The following is a 21,872-nucleotide window of genomic DNA, read 5'->3' as shown; positions in this document are numbered from 1 at the left end:
ATATCTATTAAGCTAGGTACGTATTTGTATAATCATATCATATCTACTAACAGGATGTGTCCCTTTCTGAGGCCAAGCAGGCTCAGACCTGAACCTCTTGGGGCCCAGAAATGAGTGGCAGGCAGGAAAGCATTTTGTCTGTATTGGCCATCTCCCAGTTTCTACCATGTTTGGGTTCAACTTCAGAACTGGTCACTACTTAATCACTGCCAAGCAGTAAAACTTGTTCTTGTCCAGGGCCATGAGCAGTAGAGATGCACAACAAATAGAAATAAAGGTGGTTAATATTAACAGGAAGGGTCAGGGTGGAAAATTTTCACCCTCTAAAAGGAGATAATTCCTTTTTTTTTTTTTCCTCTAAACCAAAATCCATGTATGGCTCATCTCCATCTTGCAATCAGAAGCAGATTTGGTTCATATAAAGAGAATTACACGACTCCGTTTTGAAAATGAGTCTTGCTATAGTTCAATATGATAAATTCCCTTCTTCCTACAACAAAAGATTGGCTCGACTGGGCAACAGGTAAGAGACATTTAGGCTAGGAACTTCATTTTTCTCCCTCTGCTGGCTAGGGGAGATTCTCTAAAGTCTTTTCCACTTCTACAAAATAGAACACAAATAACTTTACCTAATAAAGAGTATAATTCATATGAATGGGAGATTATGGTGAAGTAGTTGGTCCTCCTCGGGGCCAGCTTGTTAAAATAGAAAGTTGGATAATCTGAGACAAAATAACTTGCTAAGTTTATTCCATATCAAAGATGGAAGAATGCTGCTCATGGTAAACTGACATCCATTTACCCTCCTAGTAGCCAAGGACTGAGGCCGACTACCCCACCGAGCCTAGTTTTCTAACATGTAAAGACAATTAGGTAGCGGCTGTCAGTGCCAAGAGCTACCTTCACACAGGGCCGGAGAGCACTGGGCGTCCTGTGTGAGCGTAGTCTCTATGGTCCTGAGGACGAGGTGTTGAGGGGACCTACGCCGCTGACCTTGACGGACCGTTTTGAAGTTGAAGGTCTGGAAGCCACCTGTCAATGCAGAAGAGTCAATGACGTCCACGCCATAGTCACTCTGGCTCCGTCTATAAAGGGTGACGCCAATGACCAGGACTGCAACGGCCACCACAGCAGCGCCCAAGCCCGAGTACAGAGCAATGTCGCTGGCATTCTCAATGCCTGAAAGACACAAGAAAAATCCTAAATGGCCAACATGGGCACAGAGCTGAAGAGCCACCCTGGGATACCAAATGAATGCTATTGGATTTTTGGAGCTACTGCTCAGAGAAAATGACAAATGCAGCTAGCTATAAGTTATACTCTCACACATAATCATGTTTCTCAAATACCTGTATAAATCAGATGGACTCTAGTCAAATATCTTGACTGCATTAAGGTAGCTTACCACATCATAAAATCTTAAAGAGAATCAATTTTGCAAAGAATATAATATTTTTCAAGGAAAAACAGACTACTCCTTAATTTACTTGGTTTAGATGTCGTATTTACCCACAAAGTATTCTTTTTTTGGCATCTTATTTTTATTTGAGGGGGGGGACATGAGATCCACATACAATGACAAAATATGAGCGAACTGCTCTGCTTCTATATGACATGGGGAACATGCATTCACAGAGAGTGGGCTGGGGTGAGAAGGTCATACATGGTCTAGGAGTCAAGAGAGAGAAGACCAGAGCTCACAAATAGGGATTTTTAGCTTTGGCACAAATCATTCAGTTTAAGAGAACATCAACAACATTAGCTTAGGGTATTTACAGTCATTATGAGAGAATTTCTGTTGTGAGATATGGAGGTGTTGGTCCTAGGTGCTCCGATGTCCATGGTCAATGTTTTCTAGCACCATTTAAATGCTAGACTTAATACATTTTTGTGGAGGAGGACTCGTCTCTAAAAGGGCACATGCTGTTTCTCCCATACCTCTCCTACTCCATCCTATTGAATGCATAGGCAAAGCAAAAATAAGAGCGTTAGTTGTATTGAGAATGTGGGTGTCTCCCCAACCCCCAAGACTGGTTGTAGCTTCTTTCCATTTTGTTGCCCAGTTGTACTCTGGGTGTGGTTCATTCCTGAAGACATTCATAATGGCTACTGCGGTTCAAAATGAGATTTATCCAAGACCACACAACCCTGAAAGAGTCTTCATCTTGGTAAGTATGTGGAAGGAGAAGGTGGCCACTGCTAACTATGTAATTCATCTCCCTATAGATGATGGGGTGCGTACACTTAATAGGTCCCAAAGTAATTACCCTGTCACCCTGTGTTGGGTTTAGAGGCTAAAATAGAGCTATCATATATTCACCTTGTAATTGCATGGTGCTTACTATGCATTCACTGCAGCCTAATATGGTACTTATGTTATCAACTGAGTACTACTAACCACACAGGTAAAACGAATTTATTTTTGACAAAGTTAGTGGGCTGTAAAATAAGGCACTACCAAATTAAAGAGCAAACGAGGAAATCAAGCAGAACCAGTTCAGCAATAGGGCAGTTAATACATACAAATAATTTGTAAGGGAGTGTAACCATCCAAAAGAACGGTATCTGAAAGGTTAGAGGATTATAAGACACTTGGAATAACCACAACAGCCTACAAGGTGCTGAGACACAGGGCATGACTCAGGTTTTAATTCCAATTCTATGGTGGTCCCGGTGGGAAAGGAAAAGGAATGGAGGCTTCTGGGGTGGTGGTCTGCTCTGATCAACCAGAAACACACACGTGGTGATGGGACCTGACCCCAGGGTTCCAGCATCTGTCTGTGTCCCATAGAAAAAGGGAAGGGCAGCTATGGTCCCACTTAGGCTCCCACCCTCCCTCTATTCAATTAAGTTCCTTGGAGGACGTAATAGAGTAGAGAGAGGACACGTAACACAACAGAGTACCAGGGTACCAGGAGTAGTGAGACAAGTGTGGATGGAAACCAATTAGCCTTCCCCCTGCTTCCTGCCAGTTCCTCAGGCACTTCTGACGGATGACACTATCATCTTAAAGGTGTATCTGGGGAGAACACACCTGCTCATTCTATCTCAGCACAGACAGAGAAACAGCCTGGCCATGTACTGAATGCAGCTGCTGAGTTGGCAAAGTAGAGACAATGACCCAGTTAGCTTCCAAGGTGCTAAAACAGGCAGGAGCAGAAGCCAGGATGATGACCAGGACAAACTACTTCTGCTGGAAATGGACATCTGTAGACATGAATATCTCTAGATGAAACCAAGTAGTCGGAACAGGTTGCGTCTGCTCCTCTGTCTGCTTGTCTGATTCTTTATGTTTCCACCCCCTTACTAGCCAGACAACCAGAATTCTCTTTTTCAGACACAAACCCTCTTTTTAGGAAAGGACCCTACATATGCCTTCAGAGTGAGATTTAAATGTTTGATATTGTTCAGTGCGTTTCCCAGGAATATTTGCAGAATCTATTTGAGTTAAGTCGAGTATGAAATACTGTATTACAGAATTAAAAAAAATAAGTATGGGGACTTTGGGGATGGGGGTCGGGGGTGAAGGGAGAGAGACTCGTATGGAGGGCACTGTGTCCTTACAAAGCTCACCCTGGCACTTGGTGGGACAGTCTAATCCAAAAGCCAGAAGTCAATCGACTCCTAAAGGAAGATAAGCAATGTGGTATTTACTTTACAAGAACAATCTATCTTGGGAATGAAAAACTTCAGAATCTAATAATTTCATTTATTCAACAAACATTTGTTGAGGGCCAACCATGCCATGGAAATGAGGATGCATGGGTGAATTAACATATTCTTGTTTCTTGTCCAACAGCAGTGATGGGATTCTGACAGAGGCAGACACAAGTATTCGAAGCCACATCTATGTGTACTGAGAGATTTAATAAGACATCCTTACCCACAGCTCAAACCCTTCCAAAGTCCGGCCACAGTGCTTCTTTCTTCTTTTTCTTCTTCTTACTACTACTACTACTACTACTACTACTACTACCACCTTCTTCTTCTTCTTCTTCTTCTTCTTCTTCTTCTTCTTCTTCTTCTTCTTCTTCTTCTTCTTTTCTTCTTCTTCTTCGCTCTTTTCTTCTATCTATCACTTTTGCTTTGCCTTATTCTTTTGTCTTTTTCTTTTTTCTTCTCTGCTTCTTTATTTTCTATTCTGTCCTCTAGGAAAGGAGAGTGGTTTCTCCTCTAGGGATTGCTGCATGCTTACAAACATAGTTGATTCACTTTTCTTGTGTGTTCAGGACTGGCTCCAGAAGGATCTGAGATTTAGTGCCATATCATCCACTATGACTTCATGGGAAGAGGGTGGAAGCAGAGTGCATGTGCGCACACATTCACATAGGTACATACTCAACTCTTATGCAAACACTGAAAGCCACCACTGCTCCTTCCCAACAGGAGTCTTTCCAACAACATGACTAACTGGGGCTGCCACTACCCAGGCACTGATGGTTTTCTCCATGCTCTGCTTTGCTGCATTGCCCTACACCCCAAACTCAACTGTAATTTACCTGTCGGGTGGATGGATGACTGCTAGCAAATGGGCCTGTGTGGCAGGTCATTGTAAAATATTCCCCCCTTCCCCTGGGCATCTAGGTACTACTCATCTATCAGGTGCCAGCTCCAGGCCCATCTCCTCCAAGAAAGTAACCCTGGCCTGGAGGATCCAGCCAACCCTGCCAACCATGTTCTTCTAAATTCCAATATCACTTAGGGTTCCTAGAACTCATTTTGGATTATGCTTTTTATTGTTTAATTATCTGAATGCCAATGCATTCTCTCTAACTGCTTTAAACGCTTCAAAAACAGTAATATCTCTATAATTTCCCACAGAAATTTGCAGATCTTTGCAACTATTTATTGATTGTTTACCTGGTCTCCAAATGCAGCAACAGTCTGAGGTTGATTACAAAACTCCTACCGCAGGGACTCTCTTTACATTAACACATATATATGTTTATTACCTGTCCGCTTACTCACATACATGTGTTGAAGGTCTGTTTGCTTACAATGATTTTTGAACAAAAGCACCGATATCTTGTGACTGATAATGCTGTTCTGCTTTCTGTGGGCACAGATACTTTTCTCTGACCTTGTTTCATGAATGAACCCTTACATATCAATATGTTATTGATATCTTTCCTATGTTTTTACCCCCATTTTCCTTGATCCAAGAGTCACAAAAGCTTTAGGCAAAAGCATGGAAGGGCCTAACATGTGGCACAAAAAAACAAAAACAAAAACAAACCTGTTGAGTAGGGGAAGAGAAGGAAAAATAAGATGAAAATAGAGAAGGAGGCAAACCATAAGAGACGCTGAACTCTAGGAAGCAGAGCATTGCTGGAGGGGAGGGGGGTGAGGGGATGGGGTAACTGGGTGATGAGCATTAAGGAGGGCACATGATGTGATGAGCACTGGGTATTATATATGCAACTGAGGAATCACTAAATTCTACCTCTGAAACTAATAAAAAATTGTTGCATAAAATCTTACACCTTAGAGAAAGCAAAACTGAGAATGGACTGAGAAATCTCTTGTATTCTAAATTAGTCAGGAACTACTGTGGAGTAGGTTCATTGCTGGAAGGAGTGTGGAATATCTGCAGAGAAAGGCTGCAAAGACTAATAGAGAGCTGGAAATTGGGACCCTGGAGAGGACATGTTGATGGGTTCATTTGGCCTGGAGAAGCGAGAGCTGTGAGGTGACTGGAGGTGATCTTTAATGCACAGACTATTGTCACAAGAGGAGAACAGGCTCACAGTAGGCACTCAGTGACCCTTCCTTTATGATGACGTGAGTAACCAACTTTTCGCCGTCTCTAACAAGGACTGCAGAGGAGGACATGGCCTTTTATTGTAGCAATTGGGACTCTGGTTAGATATTCAAATGACCTTTTCAACAATGAGGGTTGTTAAAAAAAAAAGTGTGAGGGAGACTATAGTTCTGAAGGAGACTGAAATTTCGTTTCAGAAAATCTCTGAAAAAAAAAGAAAGAAAGAAAGCAGCACGACTTAACAACAGTCTGCAGTCATTTCATTTATTTATTTTTGGTCAAAGCTGGTGAGAAGGAGCAAGTGGCCTTTGAAAGCCCCTGTGAATTTCCTAGGGTGAGGAACAGGCATCAGCAAGTTCCATGTCTTTAGGAATTGCCATCACATCTAGTCATTTAGAGGAACCAATCTAGTGCCCAAAGGACTAAATACAAGGGCTGTTTACTCTGCCCTTTTTCACATGACTCCCATGTGAAAGACTGATTATTGCCACTAAGTAATGGGAATATAACTAAATTCTTGTGTTATGAGCTTAACTATATATCAGGTTAAAATCTATTTTATATAATTAGATAGTGACACAAAATAAAGGAGTACAGCAAATGCTTTTCTAGAATATTCTGTCTCCCATTAAATATTATAGAACAACTACTGCTACCATTTCATGAGAAAAAACAACAACATGAATTGGCATCTAACAGAGATGGTAAAATACTGAGGAACCAATACCATCGAAATTCACAGAGAGGCAAAACAAATGGAAGACGAAAGGAGTTGTTGCTGTGTTCACTACCCTGGAAGGGCAGCTACCGGCCATCTCAGCACCTGCCCCTGGCTCCCTGCACAGCCAGTGCTGTGGCTAGAGTCATGTGCCAGAATATTTAATTAGATGGTGAAATATAACAGAAGTTACTGTTAGAGTGGTTTATCCTTGCTGTCATTGAGAAGTAACTTTTTTAATAACACATCAGAAATAGCTTTGAAATGGCCAGCCATGGCCAACCATGGTGAACAATCCCAATTATATTTGCACTGCTTGGAATCTCATAACCCCTTAACCAATCAACACCTCGGCTCTTCTGATCTCCCGTCAAGAACCTCATTATTGTTATTGTGGTGACTGTTGTTTTACTGTTGTAATGAATGACAAAAATAGCCAATTCTTCAGTGCGCTTACTACGTGCCAGGTGCTGTTCTAGTTCAAAAGGAGCGCTCTTGCTCACCTGCTCATCTTTCCAGCTAAAGACATGGTGACCGTCATATGTGAGCCCACTTCCCCACAACTCAAAATTCCTCCACTCCTGCATGCATGTTTCCTTCCCTTTTCTCTGTTCCTGTAGAGATGCTCATCTTCTGGGTCAGACCGGCTCTGATCCCGCCCTCTCTTGCCTCCCTCGGGACCTGGACTCATTCATTATTCCCTTTTGGTCTTGCATCTTCAAATTTTTCCTCTGCACCTGAGCCTTGCCCTCTGCCTCCACACACTGTCTAGTCTTCTTAAATCACCTCTCCACCAAATCCTTCTCCAACTTCCTCTCAGATAAACTTCTCAAAGGCGTGGTCTTCTCTACACCCATGGATTCTTAGCTCTTTGTTTAAAAAGAACTGAAAGCATTTTTTTAACATTGAACATTTTTTAAATATTTTACTTATTTATTCATGAGAGACATAGAGAGGCAGAGACATAGGCAGAGGGAGAAGTAGGCTCCTTATGGAGAGGACCCCAGGACCCAGGGCCCCAGGACCCCAGGATCATGATCTGAGCCAAAAGCAGATGCTCAACCATCGAGCCACCCAGGTGCCCCAACGTTTAACAGTTCTTAATATGTGTTTTCTTAATACATTCCTCTAACCAATTAACTGCTGTCCCTTATGTTAAGGGAATAAATAAAATACATGTATAAGGTGAGAAAATGTTTTAGGAAGTATAAAAACAGTATGCAAGGAGAAAATGCATTCTTCAACTACCATTTTTCCATAAGTTATCTTGATAGTATCTTTGGGATCTTTTGGGGGGAAAATGTGAATGTCCTTCACTTATCTTTTTTACTCTAAAGGCTCCGCACTATATTTCCTTTACTGTATTTTATTTTGTTGGGGGTGGTCCACATACAATATATTGTAGGTCTTTCCTATCAGAACCTAGAGATGCACTTCATTTCTTTTTACATTTGCCTCACCTGTTGGCAGGCCATATGATAATTAGTCCAGGATTTCTATGTTTGAATATTCTCTTACCCTTTAAGATCTGTCTTCCTGCCAAATCACTGTTCTTTCTTGAAGGCTGTTTACAACGTGTGCCTCAACAGTAATGTCTTTGTCTTCCTCTTTCCCACTGCTCTATAGCAGTAGACAAGCCAAGCCAACCCTTCTTCTAGAGAGAAAAAGAATGTTCCTTAAACTTGATTCCCCTACCATCTCCTTTCTTATTTAGTAACTACCTTTCATTCTCAAAGTTCTATAGACAGACTTGAAAGCTCAGTTCTTAGTCCCTTTCCTTGCTCCATGCCAATCTAATTGGATAATTGCTCACAGACAATGCTAAATGATTTCCTTGATGCCGAACATTCCCCATTAGAGATCTCCTGCCTTATCTCTTTCCTGCTCTGTGGACAACACTACCTGCATGTTGTGCTAACATCACAAATCTGTCTTCTGACTTCTGGATTCATCACTTTTACCTCCTCAAATATTTTCTTCTCTCAAATTCCCTTTTTCAGGTAATGTGACACCATGAGTGAGACTGAAGACTCATCTCTCATTCTGTCCCCATTTAGTCCTTCCTCCAAACCACTCACAAACCTTACTTGTTATATTTCCAGCGCATCTCACATCTCAATTTCAATAGGAGACACTCCACTTGACACCCTCAGTGTACAGTCTCGTCTTACCTCGTACATAGTCTTTGGTCACTGAGAGCCATTTTATACGTGGATTAGTCCTCCCAAACACAGTTCTGGTACTGCCACTCCAACACCTTTCAACGACTCTCTAGTATGAATTGAGTCAGCTCCAGGAGGGACTTATATTATGGCTCAAGATGCTTTATGCTCTGTACCATCCCATTTTTCAAAAGCTTTCATCCACTTCTCATCCACATGGACCCTACTCTCTGGCCAAGTCTGATTACTCCTATTTTCAATAGACCTTGTACTTCAGGAGAATTTTTGTTGTTGTTCAGATTTTTTGCTCTTACTGAAAGGTTCTCCCCTCAATATCTGTTTCAATTTTAAGCATTCTTCCAAAATTGGCAATAAAGGAATTTATTTTATAAACTGTTTCTTGATAGTGCACCTTCAGGCATGTTACATTCCTCCTTTTCAGCAAAGTTGCCAGATTTAGCAAATAAAAATATGACACAGTTAAACTTGAATTTTGGATCAATAATGAATAATTTTAGTATATTTCCCATGCAATATCTGGTATATGGTTATGCTAAAAATCTGTTGTTCACCTGACATTCAAATTTAAGGGTCCTCTCTTTTATCTGGTAGCTGTCCCTTTGGCTGCAAAAGAACTGTGCTTTTCCCCATCAGATAGGAAGAACAAATTAGGCTAGGGGATAGAGTAAAAAAGAATAGGATTTGAACTCTAACCCTTGAGAAAATAATTTTACTTTATTTAATTTCCTCTCCTAAAGAGTGAAGGCATAAACTCTGTAATCTTTGAAAATACTGACAAGTGGAGAGATGGGGCCTGTGAATTCACCTTCTAACAAGAAACTTGGGTTATTCTCTTGCTGAAGAATACTTGTCTATCAGCTCCTTCTCTATCTGTGCTAAATTCTGGGGAATGAAATGAAGAAAATCCCATCACATTCATTAAGGGTAGAGTCAACAATATCATTGAAAATAGTAGTAAGAAAAGGCACACACTTAGGATAAAAATTGGATAATAAGCACATTGGAAGTGGTAAGAAAATTACAAATGTTGCCTATATAGATGTGTTGGATTGATTCACAGTAGGGATGATCCTGAAGTACAAAACAAGTCATGCAATTTGCAGAAAGTGCTATATTTAGGTAATCAAAAATAATCAGCAGGAGATGAAGAAAAATGATGGGCAAACTACAAGAAAAAAAATGTATAAAGCATGGTTGAAAGATCAGCATTGAAACCAGTAGTCTAATGTTAGCTTAGAAGAGCCTAAAAGTCTGTTGAGAGTGTAAAGGTATGTCCCAAAGTCACAGACAGTTCCATGGGCTCAAAGTGCTATTCAAGTCTTCATAGGCTAAAAGAAATGTCCAAATACAGTGTGGGCCACATAAATTCCGAGGCATTCCTTAACACTGTGAAGCCCCCAAAGGATGGTGATTCCCAGGCTCCAGAGCATTCCAATATGGATGAAGGCAGTACATTTTTACAAAAGACATAATGAGATGGGTGTTAGTGAGAAGGGTATACCTAGTTTTTAGACTTTAGGGACACATTTGGGCCGTTCTTTGACAGAAATGATTCCAGAAAGCACACGTTTTGGGCTTTAACTTCATGTCTGGTACAGAATAAATGGTTATTCAAGATTGTGTCTTTCTCCTTCTCTGGAGTCATTTGTCCTTTTCTACTTTGTATTGAAGCTGTGGGGAAGAAACATTTATTTTTTTCCCTCACACTTCACGGAGAAAAGACTATATAGAACAATTATATAATAAATAGTTACCACATAAATGAGTAAAAATATTTAGAAGCAAATAGCTACTACGTAATTGAGTAAAAATATTTGGAAGCAGACTTTATTTCACCTTAACAATAAAAGGCCTTGTGAGGAGTTAATAGGAGGATGTAAGGCATTAATTCAAGTGTTTTGAATACATACATGAATCCATCTCATACCTACAAGGCCGGTGGTGAATGCCACAGATATAAGAGTAAGTAAGACTCAAGCCTGTCTACCTGCAGGCAGGGATTGTCTGAGAAGGGGAATCCAGACCAGCATCGGGGCAATGAAAATAGAGAATTAGGAAAATAGTTTGATACTGGGTAAATTATAGGATGAATTAATGAGGGCTTGGTGGGTGAAGGTCTTATAGGGGATCTGAAGGAAGGCTGAGGTCAACAAGTTCAGGATTAGGTGGAGGGAAAGTTTTCAGACAGAAGTAACAGAATGTACATGTGAAAATGGGCAGAGGGTATTCAGAAAATCCAGCCACTTTATTTGGCTGAAGAATAAAGGAAGCAGCAAGTGGAACTTACCTAAAGATTCAGCTACTGAGAGAAGCTGATATGATTAAGAAGAGGAAGCTGAGAACACATCATTTACATATTCAGTAACCCTGGACTTGATCTTAGCACTAATGGTGAGCTACTGAAGAGCTTTAAACCCGGAGGTGGCGTGACCAGAATTTATGTTTCAGAAAGATCAGATAAATTGATGAAGGGCAAGACTGGATACAGGGAGGTAACTACAGAAAATCCAGGTTGGGAATGAAGATGTCCTGAACTTTTTAAACTTTCCTTCTGGGACACCATTTTCTTTTCTTTTGGTTTCTCTCTTACTCTGCTGGCTATTACTTTTCTGTCTTCTCTGCAGTGACTTCTGACCTCCTCCACATCTAAATGTTGATGCCCTGGAGGGCTCAGTCCTCTGCTTTCTTCCTGTCTCTACGCACATTCATTAGCTGGGGATCTCTTTCAACCTAATGGCTTTAAATATCATCTGGACACGGGACAACTCTAGATTTATGTCACCAGCCAGGACTCTCCTCTGACCTTGAGACTCATATATTCAACTGCCTGCTCAACCTCTCCATTTTGATGTTTAAGAAGTTTCTTAAAGTTAGCATCAGTAACACCGAACTCTTGATTCTTCTCCCTCTGGATTTGCTATACCAACCACATTTTCTCTGTTATCAGTAATGCCAACTCCGTCCTTCTAGCTGCGTAGTCAAACTTTTGAAATCATGCCCGACACCTTTCTTTCTCTCACACTCGATATCCAGTCCATCAGCAAATTCTTTCAGCTTTCAAAAGATATCCAAATGTGATCTATTTTTTTCAGTTTCTAATGTTGTCTATCCAGGCTGAGCCACATTCATCGTGAACCTTGGTACTGTAAGGGCCCCCATATTCTAGCAGCCTAGATTACTGTAACAGATTACTGTTACAATAGATCACTGTTAACAGGTTTTTCTTCTGTTCTGATACCCTCTATGCTTATACTCAACACAGCAGGTGGAGTTTATCCTTGAAAATATTAGGTCATATCACTATGACTAAGCCTCAATGGCTTCCCATATCACTCAGAGTCAAGGTCAAAGTCATTACAATAGCCTATGATACATTTGGCAGTTTCCCCTCTCATTCCAATTCTCTGATTTTTGCTTTTAGGACTCTTCCCTTTGCCTCTCTGCTCCAGGTATCCTGGCCTCCTTGCTGTTCCCCAGACACTCCAAGCAAGTTCCCACCTCAGAGCCTTTGCATCTGGTGTTCCCTTTGTCTGGAATGCTCTCTTCCAGACGTCCAGAATGCTTGTCTCTTTGTTTTTCAGCTCTTTTCTTAAGTGCAATTTTAATAGAGATCTGCTCTGAACACCTTATACCAAAAAAAAAAAAAAAAAAAAAGCAACATTCCTTTCTATCCACCTGAGCCCCTACCCTGCTTTATTTCTCTTGCCATCAGCACTATATGTTTTCTGGTTTGTTTGCATCCCATCCATCTCCACTCATTAAAACTGTAAGTTTTGTGGGAGCAGAAACTGCACCTGTTCACCTCAGTACTGCTTCCCCACCACTGCTTCTTAGCACATGGTACATACTCAGTCAACAGCTGTTGAGTGAACGGAGGGATGGATATGGGTAGAGTGAAAATGGAGAGATATTGATGCACTTGAGATCTGTTCAGATGGTAGAACAGTCAGATTATAATGATTTACTGAGTCACGAGCAGGAGACAAGAAAGGGAAAAGAGGGGTCCCAGAGACTGCCCGAGTTACACACATTGGGAAGTGAGTTGATGGTGTAGTATTGGCTGAATGTGAGAAGATGAGTAACAGGACTGGATTAAGAAGAAGGGCAGATAAGGAGAAATTCAATTTTGAAAAATATGAGATGAAGGTAATTGGTAGACACCAGGAACCGTCCTGGAGGTGGCTGACTTGGGAGGTGGTAATGGGATTTGTGTTTAGCAGGCATTGGTGCTGGAAACTATGTGGAAAGGAGATGAAAAGAAGACCATGTGTGTGCTTCTGGGTTATTTTTCAGGGGAAAGCGAAATCCTTCTCATCCCTACAGTGAACTTGCTGAGCAAGCCTCTACTCAGGAGCCCATGGCCTTCTGGAAAGCCACAGCCCCAAGCCTCCTAGAAGCCCCATTGTCTGAAGGCAGCCTTTTTCCATCTGACTCTGGGGGTGCGTGTTTGCCATTCAGAATCTACTATATTTTACTGCACCTCCTGACATTGTTACACAACATTTATTGAAAGCACATTTGATGGTAATGAAGTTTCTATTAACTATGATTAAATCTCATAAAGCACCTGAAGATAATTTAAGATGTGCAGAAGCAGAAAATGAAACATTCGGTTTAGTACATTAGGATACGTAATTGATTAAATTATCTCATTTACAATAAGTGCTTTCATGAGCTATGCAGTGCACATATTTTCCCCAGTTTGTCATTATGATTTGCCAACAGATATCTTAAGACCTCACTTTCTCTTTACACCTCCCTGCAACTCAAAGCTGGCTCCTTGGCCTGCCTGCTCACAGAGCACTGCTTTCGAACTGAGTAATGTCTTCTCTCCACCAGGCCTTGTGGAGGATCATGAGTACAGCTATATATAGGAACAGGTTGTTTCTCAATTATCTTCATAATTGGCTTTGATTTTGCATCAGTGATGATTCATATAGTCTTAAACTAAGCCCCTCTTTCACTGAACAACCACAGCCTGAATTTGTATAATGCACTCCTAACCATGCAGCTTACAGAACCCTGTCTGGATTCCTCTGGGAGCCTTTTGCAATCACATTGATTCTGTTAAGGTTTTATTTTTAGGAAATCACAAATTAAAACAGTTTAAGCGATTCCGTTGCAGTATCCAGCAATTAAGCATGGTGTTCATGAGTGAGAACCCCAAGCAAAAACTAATTCAGGAGTCCCTGAGGACTAGAAATAGCTACTGTGGGGTTTATGGCTGGAAGTACAGATGTAACCAAATTAAAATGGCACAGGACTCACAAACTAAGCATGAAATTAATTAAAAAAAACCCCACATTTCTAAGTAACTCTCATGGTGGCCACCACATGGACACCCATGATCTTGCTGGTGCTACACATGACAGCCAGTGGGGGGGGCATGGCTACGTCACCTGGAGACAGTGGGGGGAGGGGGGTCCAGCTGTCACTCTGAGGTCTTGACACAAGCACAAGCAGCCAAATATTTACTGACTCGATTTTTTTCCTCCCTTCCTCAACATACACATATACACACACATATTCACAACCAGATTCCCCCTCTTCAGCCTTCCTGAGTTCAAAATCACCAAGCAGGATGTCAGGGGATCACTATCTAAGTACCAATAATGACTTGATGGGCAGTGCACCTCAGGGAGAAAATGTTAAGGAAGTTTGTTTTTGTTGTTTTGCAAAGTCCTCAGACTCTGCATCTCAAGCCTGCCTGAAGCAACATAACGAAGTATGAACGGAACAGCTTTCCCGGATCTTTCTCTCACGTCTCCTGACCCCCAGTCCCAAAATGCCTATTTCTGTCTATTCTCACAGGATCTTAATTCCTTCAAAGAAGTTCGCTAATAAAAGCTATTAGCTCTCCCAAGCTATTTGAATTTTAATACCCTAGGATTTAAAAGATCAAAAGTCATTCACTTTACACTAAAATGGGAGATACTGGCTAGGGACATCTTCTACAAGCTTATAAACCAAACTGGGCAGCTTGCTACCTCTCCTGTACTTAAGAGCTGTATTGTTGAGGCTCTTCTATTTCAAGGTTCCCCTCCTAGGCTTTACATACTTCTGAGTGCTTCAGGATCATTTGAAGAACATAGGAAAATGTAGATTCTCAGGAGGGCCCTCCCTCCTCCTGCCATCTTGTTCTAGGGATTCTAATTCATTTTTTCTATTCTGAGGTGGTATTTAACAAGCTCTCACCACACCCCAAGAATTTGAGGCAATGATTGCTGATCCCCTTTTTGAGAAATATTTTTCTAAGTTATTCTCAGCCCACGCTGCACGTTGGAATCTGAGGATCTTCTAAAAAAAAAAAAAAAAAAAAAAAAAAAACAGGCATTCCTATCCTTACATGTGGAATCCAAAAAAAAAAAAAAAAAAAAAAACCCACAAATGAACAAACAAAACAGAAGCAGATTCATAAATACAGAGAACAAGGTGGTGGTTGCCAGAGGGGTGGCGAATTGGTGAAATAGGTGAAGTGGATCAAGAGGTACAAACTTGCAGTTATTTTAAGTCCTGGGATTTAAAGTATAGCATAAGGGAATACACTATATAATATTGTATTAACTATGTATAGTGATAGGTGGTAACTAGACTTATCATGGTGATCATTTCCTAATGTACATAAAGTTGAATCACTGTGTATATAATATTGTTTGTCAACTATATTTTAAGGGAAAAATCATATATATTGAAATATGCATTAAAATCTTTAGATCCTTAACAAACACAAAACAGGAATTCTAACCTATCCCAATTCTGATTCCATTGGTCTGGGGGTACAGCCTGAGAACTGGGTTTTTTAAAAGGGCCCCAGGTGGTTCTAAAGAACCCAGGTGGTTCAAAAGTTGAGCCAAGGATAAAAACCATAGGGTCAAATGCCTGGCTGCCAACCATTCACAGTGTGACTTTTCCCAAATCTTGCTGGATGTGTGAGGTGGATATGATGTAAAAGCCTCTCCAGGAGGCAAGTTTGTGTATGGAAAGCTCAAGCTAGCACCAACACCAAAATTTTTAGTTTCTGATGATTTCACTGTGGAATGCTGGTTTCTAATCTACCCACTTGCTATGAATTTCACAGTTTGCATTTCAGGTGCCCCCTCCTCCTCCTTTTCCACCTAGGTAGAGAGGCTTGTAGTCAGGCTCTTGCACAACGCTGCTCTCATGAAAGCTTGTACTGACAAATATTTATTAATTTTAATGCTATAAATCTCCTCAGCAATAAGAATCCTAGATGACATTTGCAGAGAAATGGACTTATAGGCAGGCAGCATCAAGAGGAGAGATTTACTTTTACTCAGAGGTAGGGGAGGGGTGTGCATATTTCCTTTCGATTTAAATCTCTGATATGTGACTCCAAACCCAAGGAGTAGAAGTCTTGAAAGCCCTGGATCTTTTGCACAAACTTCAATTTTGTTTGGCTCCTAAACAAATACAACAGTAAGGCAGCAAATATGAGAATAAATTATATTCACAAGAGGAAAGATAACTTACTTTGGGGTTTTATTTCATGAAGAGGTTTTTTATCTAAAAGAAAGAAAGAGAAAAAGAAAGTTTCATTTAATAAATTTACATGGAGCAGATAGATTTCCTATATCACTGTATGTCCACCTCTATAAATGAAACATTTTCTCTATTTTTGCAGACGATAATGGATTATGTTGTCCGTATTTTTCCTTTTCATTCTAATTTCATATTTTTCTCTTGTGCAATATTTTCCTATGGTGATTGCTTCATTCCTTTTATTTATTTTTCCTTTTTCCTTTTCCCTCAGGCTTACTAGAGTTTCTCTCTGCTGCATTTACTAGATTCTTATCAGCATGATGAGAGCAGGGAGTTTGCAGCGAGTCGCCTGTTCCTATAGCCAGAAGACGGCTCAGGTAAGAGATGCTATTTCACTATATGTGATGATGGAAAAAAAATGAGCTGGTGAATACGTATTTACAGGGATCCTACTTGGTTTAGCAGTTATTGTAGCCTGGATGAAAACTTTCAGGCTATGCCATTTGCCCGTCTTTTTTGAGGATGGATGCTGTATTGTGAGCTTGTTGGAGGCTTGTTTGTTTCATATCTCTCTGATCTGTTACGATATGTACCATCTCTCTGAAGGGATCAGGTCATTTTGTAAGCGTGGTACCTAGCAGTGCAGCAGGCAGGTGAAGTGGACAGAGAAAAATCATTGAAGGGTCAGGCTCAGGTGAGACCTTTTGATCATTTCTCCCTACTGCCCTCCAGCCACTCTCTCCTGCCCTGTCTGCCATCACTAGAGATCCTAATAAAATCACTCTGAGACTTGGTGCCCGTGGCTAACTCTGTCGTAGACTGCGGACAGGCTGCTTCCCATTACCCCAGCCATCCTAGACCAACACCACCTCACCACGACACAGAAACCTGAGAAGACTCTGTTTTTTAGTCACTGCATTGGGATTCCAGATTTGCAAGGGGTGACCTCCCTCTTATCAGTCTGCTTCTGAGAACTTGGATGGAACACGGTCAGACTATGAGCTCTGAGGCTGTTGCTCATCATTTGCAGAATCACACGATGGTAGGGAACCTTGAGAGGTCACCTTAGACAGTCCCTTTCCTCCACTTGCCTGAAGGCAAGCCAGGCGGGGGGAGACACTGTCATTTTGGATTACGTTTTTAATGGCATCAAATCTAGCCCAGTACGTACTGGACAACTTTATAAACATTATCTGACTGCAACATATCCCCTCCCAGGCAGAAAGACACAGCTATATTCTGAATCCTTCACCAGATGCGTGTCCCTCTAACCCGCTCCTGCACTTAGTACTACTTCTGACAGCAAACCCTTGCAGTGTGCCTTCCTGAAGACAGCTCTTGTGGGTTCTGTCATCGATTTATCATGGAAGTAGCTTTTAAAAGTTGTAAGTCACCCTGTTGCAAAGGGACCACTGTTTGTTTGTTTTCCCCTCATTATAAAGACAAGGATAACTGGCAGAGGATAATTTCCAGCAAAGCTCTCTTTAAAATGAAAAATATTCATAAAAGATAATAATTTGCTCAAGGGGATAGGATCATATTCAGATTTTTACACAGTCAAGGTTCTTAAAACAGTCAACACTTGCGCCCCCCCCCCTTTTCCTGCATGGATCTAGGGCTGCTGGTTTTCCCAAGATCGGGTTGGCACCTCCCAAAGTCCAGATGCTAATGCACCCAAGAATTAGAATCAAACGGCTTTGGTGGTTTTAACCTGGCTTCAGATTTTGCTTATTGCATGCTATCAGAAAGCATTTGGAAGGGGCAGAGTATGCTGGCAGGCCAGGCCAAGACGTCTGGAAGTGATGCATTGCTAAGGCTACACACAGAGACTTGTAGAACATCTGTTTAGGACTCTAGCTGAGCTTAACAGCATTTTCTTCCCCCTAAACCACAGGAACGCAGATTATGCTGGGTCGCAAAATGAAACTCCATTAGAAACAGGTGAGATATAGAACCACTCCTCAGAAAATAAATCAAATACCGTCAGGCTGTTAAAACACCGAGGTGGTAGGGCTCTACCGGGCACAGCTCTAAAGAAAGAGTGAATGGGGCAGAAAAAGCCAGAGTTCAGCTGGTCATGAGACAAACTCGGTCGACAAGGGCACAAAGGGCAGAGAAGAGTGGGGCACTGCCCTCTCTGACCCAACTCTGGGGTCATTGTTATTGGCAGTGGCATTGTGGGATTAGTGCAGACTCCCACGGTTAGCGTAAGATTTCCATCTTCAATGGTTTTCATTCTATCTTAGCGTTCTCCACAGTAAAACGGAAATAACAATGTCCTTGGGCATCAGTGCTGAGATTAAATATGAGAAATATAAAGCCAATAGCTTAGCTAGCACATGTTCAGTATCAATAAATGGTAGCTGATAAGTAATATAATTTCAATATGTTATGAATAAGAGCATCATTGCCAGTCACGCAGAGCAAGAACATGACTCTTTCTGCTGCTGCTGCCTGGAGACAAGTCACAACTCCAAATCAGAAATTGTGGTGGATTTCAGGGGTACTTGACGGGAGTTAAGAAACTTGTGTCCAGTCCTAGCTTCCACTTTAGGAAACTGAGCACAGGTTGAAAGTTCAGGTCCCTCATAAAGAAAGAGAAAGACAAGGACCAGAAGACCCCTGTGGGCTCCCTAGCTTTCACCTACTATAAATTTGCAGAATAATAAGCAAAGACAATCCACAGAAATGCATGTGGAATGATTTTCTAAAGCAGAGTAAAAAATGATTCAAAGGGCCACTGCTCTACTGGAGGATTTGTTATGCTAAGGTCCAGCGTGTCAGTGTGCATTCTCTAACAGAAAAGGCTGGGAGCGTCTGGTGCCCGAGAGAGCTTCAGCCCCCTGGCATCAGCATCACAGCTGGGTCCTGCTGGATTCTGTGAGATACCAGTATCTTGACAACAGCTGCTATCATTAAACATTTCCCCAGTTTGAAATATCAGAGATTGTTCTACCATGAACTTGAGAGAGGTCTACCCATTGACCTCACTATACTGTGGAAGAACTGCTCAACCTCACATTCCACGTTCTTTTATTCTGTTTGCAAAATCATTCTCACAGGCCCTGGGCCATGCATCCACTTGGCCTTGGTCAAACAAAATCCTCTCTGCTTTCACTTTACCTCTCTCCAAGGCCACATTCAAATAACCCCTTAGTAAATTAATCCATTAGGGCCATGGTTCTTAATGTTGGCTGCACATTAGAATCACCTGGGGAGCTTTTTAAATAAATACCCAAGCCTGGGCCCCAGTCCAAGACCTCCTGACTAATTGGGGTTTGTGTTTTTGTGATTACCGGCTGCACCACTACTTCCTAGCGACAAGTCTGGGGTCATGTGTACTCAACCAGTTAGTCTTGCCTCCCTAAGAAGCTTCAGGGTAGCTGTAGTATACCTGGAAGGATTCCTCCTGTATCCTATAGGCAGACAAATATAATTTTGAGCTAGTGGCAGTTGAGCTGTAATTTGGTAAAATCACAAGTTTTCCTGGGGTCTAACTTAGACACTGACAGGTACCTTTTGGGAAGTGGAAACTGATGTCATTGCAACTCAGTCTTATAATGATTGTGTGCATTTACAGGTTACAGATGCAAAAGTATGGTATTTTTTTAAATTTTAAATTTAATTAGCCAACATAGAGAATATCATCACTTTCAGATGTAGAGTTCAGTAATTCATCAGTTGCATTTAACAGTCTGTGTTAGTATGTTTTAAATTGTCATGTTTTCTTTAAGAATCCTTATAGTCACTACACAATGTATCCAAAATAATAGGGATCCCTGGGTGGCTCAGCAGTTTAGTGCCTGTCTTTGGCCCAGGGCATGATCCTAGAGTCCCGGAATCAAAGTCTCACATTGGGCTCCCTGCATGGAGCCTGCTTCTCCCTCAGCCTGTCTCTGCCTCTCTCTCTCTCTCTCTGGTCTCTCATGAATAAATAAATAAGATCTTTAAAAAACCCAAAATTATATATATATATATATATATATATATATATATAATCAAAGAAAAAAAACCCATAATTCCACACCAAGTGTTAACCATCCTTAATGTTAAGATATATATAAAATCTAGGTTTTTCTCCCCCTAAGATTTTATGTATATATAAAATTATGTGCACACATATATGTTTATATGGAACATTTTTACATACAGAGACATTGAATTATCTTTTATATATTGTTTTGCAATCTGCTTTGGTCTGTACTCTGTGTGTGTGTACAGAGGTATGTATATTTATATATATGAAAAAGGGAGAGGACAATCTATCTTTTTATTTTTGGTAGTGATTCATTTCTTTGCCATCTTTACTTTTCTTGCTTCCTCTGTTATATGAGATGCTCCTCAAGCATTTCCATGGTATCCATTGTTCTTAGGAGCTATTTATAGCTGCACCCATACCTTCCAACCCACAGCCAGCCTTATCCTTTCTCTGCTAGGAAACAAGTGAGGTGAGCTATGTGTACCCTAGCCCATATCCTAGGGATATAAGGAGAGCAGGCCTAAGGAGAAATGGCACATGAGGACAGATGGCTTTAACTCCAACCCACAGAGCGGGCAAGAGACTGCTGCTCAAAACTTGTGGTTGGTTATTTGAAATCAGCTTCTCTGCCTTTTAAAGACTACAAAGGTATGTTTGGTACCACAGACTATGTTACCATTTTTTGAGAATCAGGTACAGAAGCCACTCAATGTGACTAAATGCTCCCCAGGACAGTGAGCCTGGACTCTCCTTCGAGGCAGCAATTCACATATGTCATTATAATTAATGATTATTACCATTCTTTAATTTCACTAAACCACTCATGTCCCATTTTTTTCATCTCCAAAGACCATCTTTATTATTTCCTTCATAGATTCTATGCTTTGAAACCCTTTTCATCAGCTCCCCCCACAAAAGGTATGCATTGACTGTTTTACTTTGACTCTCCAGAGCTGATTCTGAGGTCAGTGGAATAGTCAAATCTCTCTCAGTCATTCTCTAGCTATTTTTTTATTCACTGGAATAATTCTCTAGCATCAGCACTTGTAGTCTACCATGATTCCACCTTGCCTGGAAGTCATGGCCAACTGCTCTGCCCGCCTTCCAGTCTTCTATGTACTGGTCACACCATATTAAACGTGACTGAGTTTCTGTAGCACTTCAATGCAAATCCAAGCTCTGGTCCAATTGATCCCTGAGGTCTCCAGGCTCACCTCAGTGCCGTTGCCCATGCTGTTGGCTCTCTTTGGAATGTCCTCTTCCCTCCTATATAAAATGTCCTGTTTGCAAGGCACAGATCAATTTCTGATTCCTTTCTGAACTTTATGGTGATTATTTGTTCACAGGGATGTCTCATCCCTCTGGACAGCTTATAGTCACTGCAATACAATGTGTGTGTTTGTGTGTGTATGGAGGGGGCGGTGCCTGGCCTGCTCAGTCCATAGAGCATGAGACTTGATTTTGGGGTTGTGAGTTTGAGCCCCACATTGGGCAGAGGGTTACTTTATAAAAGTATGTGTTTTTTTTCCAAATGTATTACTTCAGAACCATTCATATAATTTGTTTTACACTTTTTAATCACTGCCGGTTACAGGTCCCTATCATATAAATCATATTTAAATGATTAGCTCATAAATAATTGGCACTGCAACCAGAGAATCACAGTAAGAAAAAGAGGAAAAATGAAATTAAAAGCTATTTGTTTGATTATTTACTGATTGGCAGAAAAGA

At 41.1% G+C, this 21,872-nt stretch overlaps 1 protein-coding gene across 1 annotated transcript in view; it reads right to left on the bottom strand.

The window, feature by feature from the left end:
• The window catches only part of UNC5D (unc-5 netrin receptor D), a 540,317-nt gene that overhangs the window by 69,242 nt on the left and 449,203 nt on the right, over positions 1–21,872 (bottom strand). Inside the window, exons 8-9 of the mRNA XM_041751170.1 lie at positions 16,154–16,186; positions 994–1,179 (exon numbers count right to left, since the gene is read on the bottom strand). Of these exons, the coding sequence (XP_041607104.1) occupies positions 994–1,179; positions 16,154–16,186 (219 nt within the window). The remainder of the gene's footprint in view (positions 1–993; positions 1,180–16,153; positions 16,187–21,872) is intronic.

The sequence above is a fragment of the Vulpes lagopus genome, chromosome 4, assembly GCF_018345385.1.
Source record: "Vulpes lagopus strain Blue_001 chromosome 4, ASM1834538v1, whole genome shotgun sequence".
Lineage (NCBI taxonomy): Eukaryota > Metazoa > Chordata > Mammalia > Carnivora > Canidae > Vulpes > Vulpes lagopus.
This window is presented reverse-complemented; position numbering and strand designations above follow the sequence as displayed.